The sequence below is a fragment of the Syngnathus typhle genome, linkage group LG5 (assembly GCF_033458585.1).
Source record: "Syngnathus typhle isolate RoL2023-S1 ecotype Sweden linkage group LG5, RoL_Styp_1.0, whole genome shotgun sequence".
Classification (NCBI taxonomy): Eukaryota; Metazoa; Chordata; class Actinopteri; order Syngnathiformes; family Syngnathidae; genus Syngnathus; species Syngnathus typhle.
In genome coordinates, this window is record NC_083742.1 from 4,979,095 (window position 1) to 4,990,809 (window position 11,715).

The 11,715-nt window shown below is 39.6% G+C and overlaps 1 protein-coding gene across 1 annotated transcript in view; it reads right to left on the minus strand.

Moving 5' to 3' along the window:
* The window catches only part of adgrd2 (adhesion G protein-coupled receptor D2), a 45,341-nt gene extending 34,325 nt beyond the window's left edge, over window positions 1-11,016 (minus strand). The window contains exons 1-7 of the mRNA XM_061278374.1: window positions 10,972-11,016; window positions 10,758-10,815; window positions 10,433-10,672; window positions 9,727-10,350; window positions 6,367-6,489; window positions 5,318-5,412; window positions 3,951-4,238 (exon numbers count right to left, since the gene is read on the minus strand). Coding sequence (XP_061134358.1) covers window positions 3,951-4,238; window positions 5,318-5,412; window positions 6,367-6,489; window positions 9,727-10,350; window positions 10,433-10,672; window positions 10,758-10,815; window positions 10,972-11,016 — 1,473 coding nt within the window. The remainder of the gene's footprint in view (window positions 1-3,950; window positions 4,239-5,317; window positions 5,413-6,366; window positions 6,490-9,726; window positions 10,351-10,432; window positions 10,673-10,757; window positions 10,816-10,971) is intronic.
* Between the last annotated feature and the right edge of the window lie 699 nt (window positions 11,017-11,715).

The window sequence follows — 11,715 nt, forward strand, 5'->3', positions numbered from 1 at the left end:
GAAGTATTTAACAATATTTTTAACCTCGTACTCCATCGCAACCGAAAATGTTTTCAGCACTGTTTTCTCATCTCAGACTCTAAGTACAGTTTGGGTGAATAACACTCACAGAGTCCAATGGATAAGCCTCTAATGCAGGGGTAATCGTACATTTTTACATTGTCAGTTTTGAAACCACTCATTCTAAACACAATGATCAGGAGAGCTGAGCCTTGGATACAGCCAGGGGCAGTGTGGCAAGGAGGCGGTTACAGCATGGAAACAGTTTGTCAAAGAGATGCTCATCTATTGAATCTGGGCTGAGATGGCCTTGGAGCGTTGAGAGGCCTGGGGGAAGGGAGGCAAGTGCGAATATGAACACACTTGCCATGGGTTGCCTCCTTATGGATCCACGAGCACATAGGTGTCAAACTCAAGGCCCGGGGTCCAGATACGGCGCACCAAATGATTTTATGTGGCCCGCGAAGACAAATTGTGCATCGACTTCATGTCAATACTAAAATTACAAATTGTCTTCACTTTAAAAAAAATAGAAAAAATGCTAGAAATGTTTATTAGCATTCATCTTTTTAAAGTATTTAGACAGTTATTACTAGTCTCTGATTTCAAAACTCGTTATTCATCTTATACAGTATACAATATAAGGAAGGCATTGACATAATAACATCATGATATTATAATGGCCCTCCGAGGGAAAGTATGACTACAATGCGGCCCGTGACAAAAGTGAGTTTGACACCCCTCCGCACATCACGGAATTATTATTATTATTAGCAATTCATCCATTTTCATTACAGCTTATCCTGTTCAGGGGGGGTGCTGGGACCTATCCCACTTGACTTCGAGCAAAAGGCAGACTACACCCTGAAATGCATGCCAAGGGCAATTATTATTATTATTAATATTAATCACAGGCTGAACAGAATATTGGGAAGCATGTGGGCCTTACAGGTTATCGGCGTTTAAATCTTCGATTAAGCATCTTAGTATGGAGTTTGCATGTTCTCCCTGTGTTCTCCTAGCTTCCTCCTCCCACTTCATGCATGTTTTGGAGAACTGAAGATGTTAAACTTCCCGTAAGTGTGAATATGAGTGTGAATAGTTTGTATGTGCCCTGCGAATCTGTGGCTTAGTGCCAACCACTCTACCGTGCATCTCGCCCAAAGTTACTGAAACAGACTCCAGGTACTGGCAACAGGAAGGAGGACAAGTTGTGTTCAAACTGTGGATAGAAAATAGATAAGAATCGCATAATGCTTTTCACTACACTGAAAAATGCTGTGGAAAGAAAACACAGTTTCTTTATTTATTCTATCAATCTGTGTGAATGTGAGTTTCTGTGCCGTTTTTTTATGTAATCTTAGCTTGTAGGTTTCATGTAGAGAATTCCAAAAAGCGTGAAAATATTTGAGCCAGAATATGTTTTGATCCAGAAATAAGTAGCTTGATAATGCAAATGATGGCGGTGTTCACTTGTCCCTGATAACCACCAGTAAATCCATTTATGAATAAAAACACATTGCCCTCTAGTGATGAGAGGCGGGAATCCACTCAAGCTTTTGATCGCCTACTAAACCATACAATTACAGTTACTTGAGTAACTAAAGTGACTGTAATTGTGTGGTTGACATTTTGTTGTATTTCAAAGTCTGGTTATGCTTTGAGAAGATAAATTATAAATACAGTAGCTTATCTCAGCCGGCTTTGGGCAACAGGGTTTTTCATCCTGAACTGTGAATGTGATTGTGAATGATTGTTTGCGTTGTGTAGATCTGCTCTGTATCTGACTGATGACCTGGCTAGGATGAACTCGTCTTCTCAACCCAAAGACACAGAAGCATATCTACAAAAAAAATATTCACACTCACAATCACAGCTATGGTCATTTTAGAGTGTTCAATTGAGAAACATGTTTTGTGATTTTGGATTGTCCATATTATGTGTACTCTGTGTCCTCTCTGCATCCATTGCAGCCTGGTCATCCTGGAAGAGGGATCTTCCCATCTGTGGTCTCTTCTCAAGGTTTCTCATTTGCCCTAGTAGGAGTTTTGAGTTTTTCCTTGCCCTCCTGGGAGTTTAAGATCAGGGGATGTTTGAGAAGAATTGTCGATTTTTGCACATGTCCTGAATGTTGTTAGCTACCTAAATGTTGTACAGAGGACAAGATGTACCAGAGTCAAATTCCTTGTTTGGCATGCTCAAACTTGGAAAATGAAGATTGATTTGATTTGATTTGATTTGATTTGATTTGATTTGATTTGATTTGATTTGATGTGGAAGCTGTGTATCAGATATGTGCAGATATCAGATTGCAGTCTGGGTTTGGACCAAATCAAGTTCTAATATGGACGTATGGAATTGAATTACTATGTACATTGTCAAGCTGCTGTTTTTTTCCTCGTATACGCCACTGTCACAGTAGTACATTCAGTATTGTGACCATAATGAGCCAATAAAGCCATTTGTTTACAAGGAAGAATTTTGCAGAGTGGAAGACATAGCTTTGTCAAAACTTAGGAAAGTTTACTAAGACTATAAGGTTATTAATAAAAGACAGAACCGGTAACAGACTTTTCCATTTTCTAGAAGCAAGTGCCTCACATTTTGATTTAGCTAAAAAGCAAAACATTAAAGAAGCACTTCCAAAAGAAACGCAAGCTTTGACTAAACGTGTCCACTGAACTTGCGAGCAAACGGAAATGAGAGCCCAATACAGGAAAACTATTGAACTGACAGCCACAACATAGACACTGAATGTTTGCCATTGTGACTGTCATTTGGGGACAGCATAAGCAAACATAAGGAGACATTTTTGCCGCATTTCAGGCCGCAATGGTAAGTAAGAACTTGTTCTTAATTGTTTTCCTGGGTAAATAAATGTTAAAAAAAGATTTGGATCGTAAAAAGGAATCTGCCAATAGAGCTGGGAGATTCCTTAATAGTAAACCAATCATTCTTTTTACATTTGCTGTGCACGTACTTGTTCTGATTTCTTAATTTGCCTGCTCAGTGTTACTTGAAATTTATGTCTGTGATAACAGTGCTGTAATACAAATATAAATGTAATATAAATTGTTTACCAGCCTATATTTTTTTGAGTTGCAGCTAACGGTGCAGTTTGACCTTGAACTGTTTACCAGCCTTTGTTTTTTTGTGTGCGTTGCAGGCATCAAAATACAATCCGTATCCAATTACAAGCCAGATATGTTTGTGTCTTTTTAGTGGGTTACTTAAGTTACTTAAGTGTTGGTGTTCTTTGGATTCAGATGTGAATTGTTTTAAGGGTTTAGATATTGCGTTTCCCTGTTTGGGGAACATACTTATTCAGTTTCTTGTATTGTTGTCCTTTGGCAGGATCAAAATAAATTCATTTTTGCTGCAGACAGGTATTTTTTCTATTTTTGCGTGACCAATCTAACATCACATTTGCAAAACAACAAATATAGAAAACAATATGTGCCATTTTGATATTATCGGCTACAGAACATTTTGAGGTTCAGACGTTTGCCCTGAGAAATCACTTTCAACCACCGTGTTTTAAGAGAGGATCCCCGCCGTAGAACATGTTGATTGTGAGAAAGACACATGAACCTACCATGAGTCTACTGTGAAACTCACAAAAAAACCTGAATTAACTATATTATTTTCTAAATTAATATATCTCCATGCTTCAAGTAATGCATGCAAAAACCTTTCATAGATGAGTGAGCCTTCAAATGTACAGTAACGAGCAGTGCGGAAATAAAATGTCCAATATGTGGCTGTTGCAAGCCCACATATAACGATTTTTTTTTTTTCTTTTTACCGATTGTAAGGTTGTGTGGAGTTTGTTTTCTACACATGTATTTGACCAGATGACCGGTAAATCACCACTTAAAAAGGTTCAAAGCAGAGCCAAAAGTGCAGCAAGGCAAGGAGGCGATAAGAAGGCGCAAAGCAGTGCGTGCTACCTCTTTGATGGCCTGCCACTTGAAGGCATTGTCCTGGCTGATGATGCTGTCGGCGACACTGATGAAGTGCTGGCTTAGTTCCTGAACGCTCGCCTTGGTGTGGTTGGTGGAATCGGAAAGCTGTGGGGGGACATCAGCAGCCAGAGACAGCAACTGGATGAGGGAAACCATGTCTGTTGGCTGAAGTCCCTCCTGCCTTGTGTTCTGCAGAGCCTGGACGGACACATCCAGGAGGGCGGAAGCTTCGGCCAAGCTGTTCAGCCCTGATGACTGTTGTCCCAGTACTGCCTAAAAGACGAGACAGCCCTGTTGTTTTTTTTCAGATCACGTTCAATAACAACACTTCAAAGTAAGGTCTGGGAAATCTCATACTACATAATACATAATAACATACTGTACTTGTGGCAGAGCAAAGGAGACAAGCCGCTTGGTGTGACTGTGGCGTCGGTTCGGAAGTCGAAAATTGCTTTGTATGTAGAAGCAAAAGAATCGCGAGACTCCAGTTCGTATCTCAAAAGGTTCGTAAGTATCAGTGTTTGTAAGTAGAGGTACCACTGTATTAGATTATATGAAATGTTTTTCCCCCCCTCGAAGTTTCAAGTTCTATTGACACATGATGTTAATATATACAAAAAAATATTAGTTTGTGATTATTCATTTGTGTGTATCCTTTATAGACATCCTAGAAAAAACAAAAGTACTATTACTGTACATATAACAAGAACTAGAATAAATAAAATATTGCTACAGGCAAGAAACTATAGAAATGTACATTAATCTGACAAAATAAAAGTTGTTTGTCCTCAGTGTTTATTCAACCCAGGCACAACAAGCCATCCATGTTTCACACTACTTTAAATCTTGATGGGCTTTCAACTCAGCACAATGACTGACATAAAAAGCCCATTTCCAATGTCCAACTATGTATTGGACATTGAAAATGTAGCTGTTCCCAAAATGGAGAACCTCACCCCACACTTACTAGTGAACAACTAAGCATTTCAGGACTGCACTCTTTATACCAAATCATGATCATCATGGAATGATCTAAACAGTGTGGTTTTTTTTTTTAGCTTTCCTTCACTTTCCTTATCATTTGTTGCTTCTGTCCTACCTTTCTTGGAATGTATTGCAGGCATCAAATTCAAAATAAGAGAATGCTTAATACAAAGTGTTTTTATCTCTTTGAAGATTAAATATCATGTCTTTGATTTGCAAATCATTGCAATATTTTTTTGTTTAGCGCACACAATGTCCCAACTTCATTGGAATTGGGGTTTGTAATTGAGTGTGGAACTGAGGAACAGTAAATTCATATAAAGTCATGGAAGGAAAATGAGAAGGATAAAAAGGTTTGGGTTTTCTACCTGGCTGTTGTTGGAAAGCTTCATCAGATGGTTCATAAAGGTAGTGGGTTGAGAGATTTGGGCCTCACTCATCTGTTTCATCTTCAGGTAGCGTTCTGGGACAAAACAACAATAACATAAACAACAAAATTTTGTTGATGCATTGATATGATGTGTAAAAGATGGATTTCTGGCTAGATCAAATGGAAGTGTAGGGACAGGTAAACATGACAAGATGCTTGACGAGATGTTTAAACTTATCAAAATCATTTACCATGCCAATCATGGTGCAGATGAGAAACCTGTCTAACCTGTGTTGCATGCACCTGAAAGAACTATAATTGGGGTGTAACAGAACTTAGAGGCGGTTTGAAGAGTGACGGGAGGCAGTTTTGTACCCCGACATCTCACACATGCCGCCTACTACTATAAAGCTAAACCATGTACTAATTAGACATTTTATGCCCTTTATTGCATACCTGTTTGGCTACAATGCATTATTATGTTGGATGGATGCATATGAGCAAGTTTAATGTGTTTGTGAATAACATGCTCTTTTTTTGCATGTCAAGATCTGAATTGGTGAATTAGTTGTCCCATATATGTATGTATCATTATTTCTTTAGACATAGAGATACCTGAACTGGACCTATGTAATACTTACATCTTAATTTCAGTCCCTTCAACTGTAAAACTGTTATGTCACAATTTTAAAAATCTACACAAGCACATGCAAATTCCACACACGAAGGCCAGAGCCAGAATTGAACCCGGCATCTCTGCATTGTGAGGCAGAAGTGGTATTATTATACATAGTGGCACCACCGCGCCACTTTGTATAATAATTCTTAATTTACATTAAAGTTTAGATGTGACTTATTTAGAAGTGAAAAAGGAACCGTTCAATATTAAAATCTCTCAAGAATCACTGGACTTGGCTGGTAGACCAAGGTTCAATTGCAGACCAAAGCAAGGAATATTTCGACCTGCATGTTGATACATTGGTAGTTTACAGTCTACTATTTGCATTTACCTCAGAAGTTGCAAAAGCATCTCAAAATTATACATACCTCTGCTACTCACACAGATAAATGGCAGCGGGTCAGAGCAGTCCGACAGACTCATTAGTGGGTGTTGATCTGGCTGGATCTGCAGCGTTCTGCAGCCTTGCAGTGACATCTGCTGGTGTTTTGCTGTTCACACGTCACACAAGTACCAATTAGCACAATCAGATAGAAAAGACAGGTTTCCAACTGAATGCGTTAATAATTGAGAGGAAAATAAACATTGTCACTGTTCAATAGAAACAAGTTAATCTCAATGCAGAAAAATAAAACACAAAACAAAAACATGCTATTTTATCCAGCCGAAATATCATTCCTTTGTTGAGAGCCGTGTGCAACGAAATTGCGTTTTGTGTGCACCGAGTGTTTACAAAATGACAATAAAGTCTGTCTAAGTCTATTCATATTGCAATTATGCACCATCTTGTGTGTGCATTTCTACTTGTGCAGGATCAATAGTATATCAAAGGATGAAGTTGTGATGCTTGTGTGTGTTGTCTGATGTGTTTCCAGTCTGAGGTGCACATTGACTCATTGACATCTTTTCAATCTTGCGTTCACACTCTCAGAATATGACAAGAAAACAGCTATTTTATTGAACGGGTGTTACCAATTAAATTGGATCCTACGTTTTACACAGCTATCTTGCATGGATTCCATTGTTTTTCTGGTTCAATTTACTAAAGTTAATCCGGTGGAATTACACACAGTCGTAATTCATGGGAGCTAGTGTGTGGACACAGAAGGAAACAGACTAAAACAGTAATCCCTCTTTTATTGCGGATAATTGGTTAAAAAAAAAACAACGCGATAAGTGAAATCCGCAAAGTACGGTCACCAACAAGAAGTACTGGGCAGGCTAACGGAGTTAGCGGAAAGATGCTCATTCGCGATCGTGCTAACACGTGAAAACGGACTTCTAAAGGAATGTGAACGATCATTTGTAGCAATACGACATTGTCTTAAAGGTTAGACAAGTTTCCTCAATTTAGAAGTTTTATTTTGACTTTTAAATGTTTCTTCAATTAGGAAAAAAAATCCGCGATGTAGTGAAGCCGCGATAAACAAAATGCGAAGTAGCAAGGGATTACTGTATACCCCAAAGTACCTTTTTTCATATTATATAGCCCACTACTTGGTTAAACAGTATTGTGTTGCATTGGCATTCTGCCAGTTTATTGGTATCTCTTAATTTCATTGGTGCGTTGGCATGTCACGAAAAGGAAGTGAGATTTGCGACTACGACGTGCAGTGTTTATCATCACAAGTACAGCACACACTAAAGAAGTAGCTCACACCTGCACACTAACACACTAACAATCAAACATACCGTATACAATTAGAATGAATGATTTCTATTGGAAATCTATTAAAATAGACCCATTTGTTGATAGTCATTTCAATTAATTTCCAAACACTTCATTTGACCTTAAGAGGCAATTTAAAAGGCATGAGTAAAGTGCTATCTGCATTCAGTTAGTCAGTCGCAGTTGGCATGGGGAGGGGTCAAAGTGGCCCTCCTCTGCTGTGCTTTACAATATGGACGTTGCAGTCTACGCTCTGATGGGAGTCACATTGAATGTAGTGTGTGTGTGTGTGTGTGGGGGGGGGGGGCATACAGGATTCTATGAGCAGAGCACAAGGTTTGTAGCAAAAGCAGACAGTGCTCTAACAGGGTGTCCAATTACTTTTGAGCAGACTTTGGTGACACAAAGTAGCTGAATTATATTGCCTAATGCTTGTAAAATACAGTATACTGTGACAGACCAGGTCTCTCACCCGGCAGGAATGCAGTTGGGGGCGTGTTTATACGTGTATGGTCTTTATTACGTAATAATGTCTTTTTCTTTCTTTGTTCACTGGTGTCTTGACTCACTCATTGGTAGTCAGTCAGACCTTAAAAATTTGCCTTTTACTTATGCCACAATACATGACTTCTTTGTGTTTTACTCCTTTCTTTGGGGAAGTAGAATAGTCGTGAGTGCGGTGTTTTAAATTACATCCACATAATTTAAGAGTGACAAAAAGAATCGGCTCGGTACTGCAATGGCCGATCCTCGAGGCTGCATCATTGGTATCGGTATCGGATATAAAAAAGTGGTATTGAACCATCGCTAATATTTACCACTTTACATAATGAAACCTGAGGCAGAACTTTAAGTTTGATCAACATTATGTCTTGCTTTTAGAGGTGAACAATTAATCACATTTAAATAAATTTTGCAATGTAGTAAAAAAATAAAAAATTCAAAGCAGAAAGGCTGCAATTAAAAAAGAAGAAAACAACTGCTTAATTTTGGTCAGTCTAGAGGGTTCCATTTTTTGAATGTATATTTTATTTATTGATGTAGTGTCTTGATTACCGTAAATTTCGGACAAAATTTCGGTGCGGCTTATATAGGATTTTTTCCGTGATTTTTGTGATGACTTGATCACTTTTATAGACTCGTAAAAAGGCTGTGGACCGCTGTTGTGCGGCATCGCTTTGGTGGGCAGAGGGATATGTGACACGGTCACTGGGGAGAAAAATGGTGTGTTGATCGCATGTCCATCCGCCAAATAGTCTCGTATAATTGAGACAGAACAAAATCAAGACGGACATTACTGAAAGGAAGCTTTTAGACACAAACCGTCATTATGGGGGACAAAAGAAATGCATATTATACCGCTTGTAAGTTAAAGGCAGTCGATTTGGCCCATTGTTAATGACATCGTGTTACGTCACCCTTTTCTTTCTTTATTTCCCAGTCACGTCTACTCTGGAGCTCTACATGTAGCTCGCTAGTTTAATGGAATTTAGCGCTTAGTGCGGCTTATATAAGAAAAAAACTAAAATATCCCCGAATTTTAGCTAATGCGATTTATAGTCCGGCGCGACTTAAAGTCCAAAAATTACGGTAGTTTATGTGCTTGCACATCATTGCCTAATGACTGCTGGGATAGGCTCCAGCATGCCCGAAACCCCTGTGGAGACAAGTAGTATAGATCATGGATGGATGGATGGATGGATGGATGGATGGATGGATGGATGGATGGATGGATGGATGGATGTTTCATAAAACATGAAACAAAGTGAGAAGAAAACAGATTTCACAGATTATGGTTTACTGACATTTTTAAGATAAACTTTTTTGATAGAATTCTGTGAGGTTGTATTGAATGCTTTAGATTCCACGTCAGTGTTTAGCAGGTTAACTAACAACTGAACTATCAAATGTGAAACTATCTTTCACATTAATTTGTGCAGTTTTCTTTATTTTATGTGATGTGAACGCTCCGAATATCCAGAACAACATGACACTTTGAAAAAACAGGTCAGTTCATGAAAAAACGTGAAAATCCAAACTGTACTAAACGTGGTCATACCTGGACAAAACAAAAGCACTTGGATCTCCTTGACGGCTGAATGATTGATCAGATGGTCAAGGTTCCAGCTGAAAAGCATGTCTTGATTCATGGCTGAACATCCATTCAAAGCACGGACGTGGCGGCTTTCCAGAGAAATATTCCAAACATTTAGGTCAGTGATATTTCCAAAAAAGGGCTCAGTGAAATTCCCTCCAAATGAGTCTTGGTCTTGACCCAGAATTAGTATCCCATCAGCATAGATATCTCTAGATGTGTCTGAACCTGCTCCCGTGTCCTTCCTTTCACCATCCACATAGATAGCCCAGAGACTGCTGCTCCAAGTGACACAGATGTGATGCCATCCACCATCATTTGAGAAATATGCTTTATATGGAAGGTGTTTCCCATGGACAATGAGTGCCAAGAGGACCCGTCCCTGCATGTCACTCTGACCCCTTAGTAGGAATTCATTGGTGAAGACACGAGCAGCATAGGAGAAGATGGTGGACACTTCATTCCACTCTGGGTCCCACTGAATACGAACACACACACTGACTGATGACAGAGCAGGAAAGGGCCTATTGATGCGAGCAAAGCCTTCTCTGGATGTTTTTGGGAAGTTTAAAGCTGAGAACTGCAAATCTAAAAAAAAAAAAACAATTTTACAAGGTCTTTCAATTTGTTGCAGGTATACTGATTGTACGGTGCCATGGCGTTTACTCACACTGCTTGGAGAGGGGCAAGGGCTGGGATGGCAATTTGGAGGGATTGTTGATCCAGACATGTGACTGGTACCTGGCCTGTCGCAGTAATTCCAACACCCCTTCTCGGACCTCCAGAAGGTCCAAGGTGGCAAGAGAGCTGAACTGACTTCTGCAGGAGCTCTCAGCCCTGGAAAAGTCTAGTGAGTCATTGACCAGCACTAACGCCCAGTGTGAGGATAAGTGAACCAATCTGGACTGTCCTGGGGAGTCAAATTTGTGTCTTATACATACACACTTATCAAGTATCATGAGGTTGGATTGAAGGACTTATAAACGGTGACTTACCATGTGAATCGCCCACTCTGTCAGTCCCAACATGTGTTGGCTCACTCTCACACACAACCTACAGGAAAAAGTCAAATTGGTGTTAACACTTGTAATTTATAGTTTGCGATCATGTATCACTGTCAAAATTCTGAAGTTTTTCACAAGTTCAAAATATTTATTTATGATTACATTGACATGCAAAGCTATATGAGAAGCACGGGAAGCTTATTACCACAAAAGAAAACAGTATTAGTCCAGCATGCAAGGCTCCAGTCATCTCTATATCAGTCTAAGGTCCAGTTAAAACAAAATCCTTGTCCAACTTGGTCTTGGTTCCCAAATCTCGATGAAAAAAAACACTGGATTAATGCACTGTTTAAAAAACTGGATTGGACCAGCTATTCAAAATGCTTTGTCTCACGACGGGACCGAAGCAAACCGAACAACAGGTTGTTCAAAAATCTGGTCTTCGTAAAGATAAGATCAAACCCGTGTTTTTCAGTAAATACAGTTGAAAGTCATTCCCTAAGTAATCTGGAAACAAAATCCACACGTGTGGGACAGTTTAAGGTAAATCCATCCAGACTCATCATCAAGAACCTCTGCCTCTACGTCCAACATATCCAGCAGAGGTCTCAAAACTGGCAGACAGTCAGCTATCCCACCGGCTGTGTGACGGGAGGGGTGGGTGGTGTGGGTGGGTCATCTATTCTACCTCTCTTGTCTCTTTCGTCCTCCCTCTCTCCAGACACCATACCCCTCCTTCTCTAGCACCCTGAAGCCATCTCGCTTTGTCATGCAAATGCAGTCATTTTCTTCCCCTTTTTTTTCAAAGAACCCTACTTACGCAAGCAGTGTCAAGCATTTGGCAAAGAGAGTTCATCAAGAGCAGCAGGAGAGCGGACATTTTTACCACATAGCTCTTATTTATTACTTCTATAAGACTTTAAGTCAGGGGTCCCCAAACTTGTCCTGT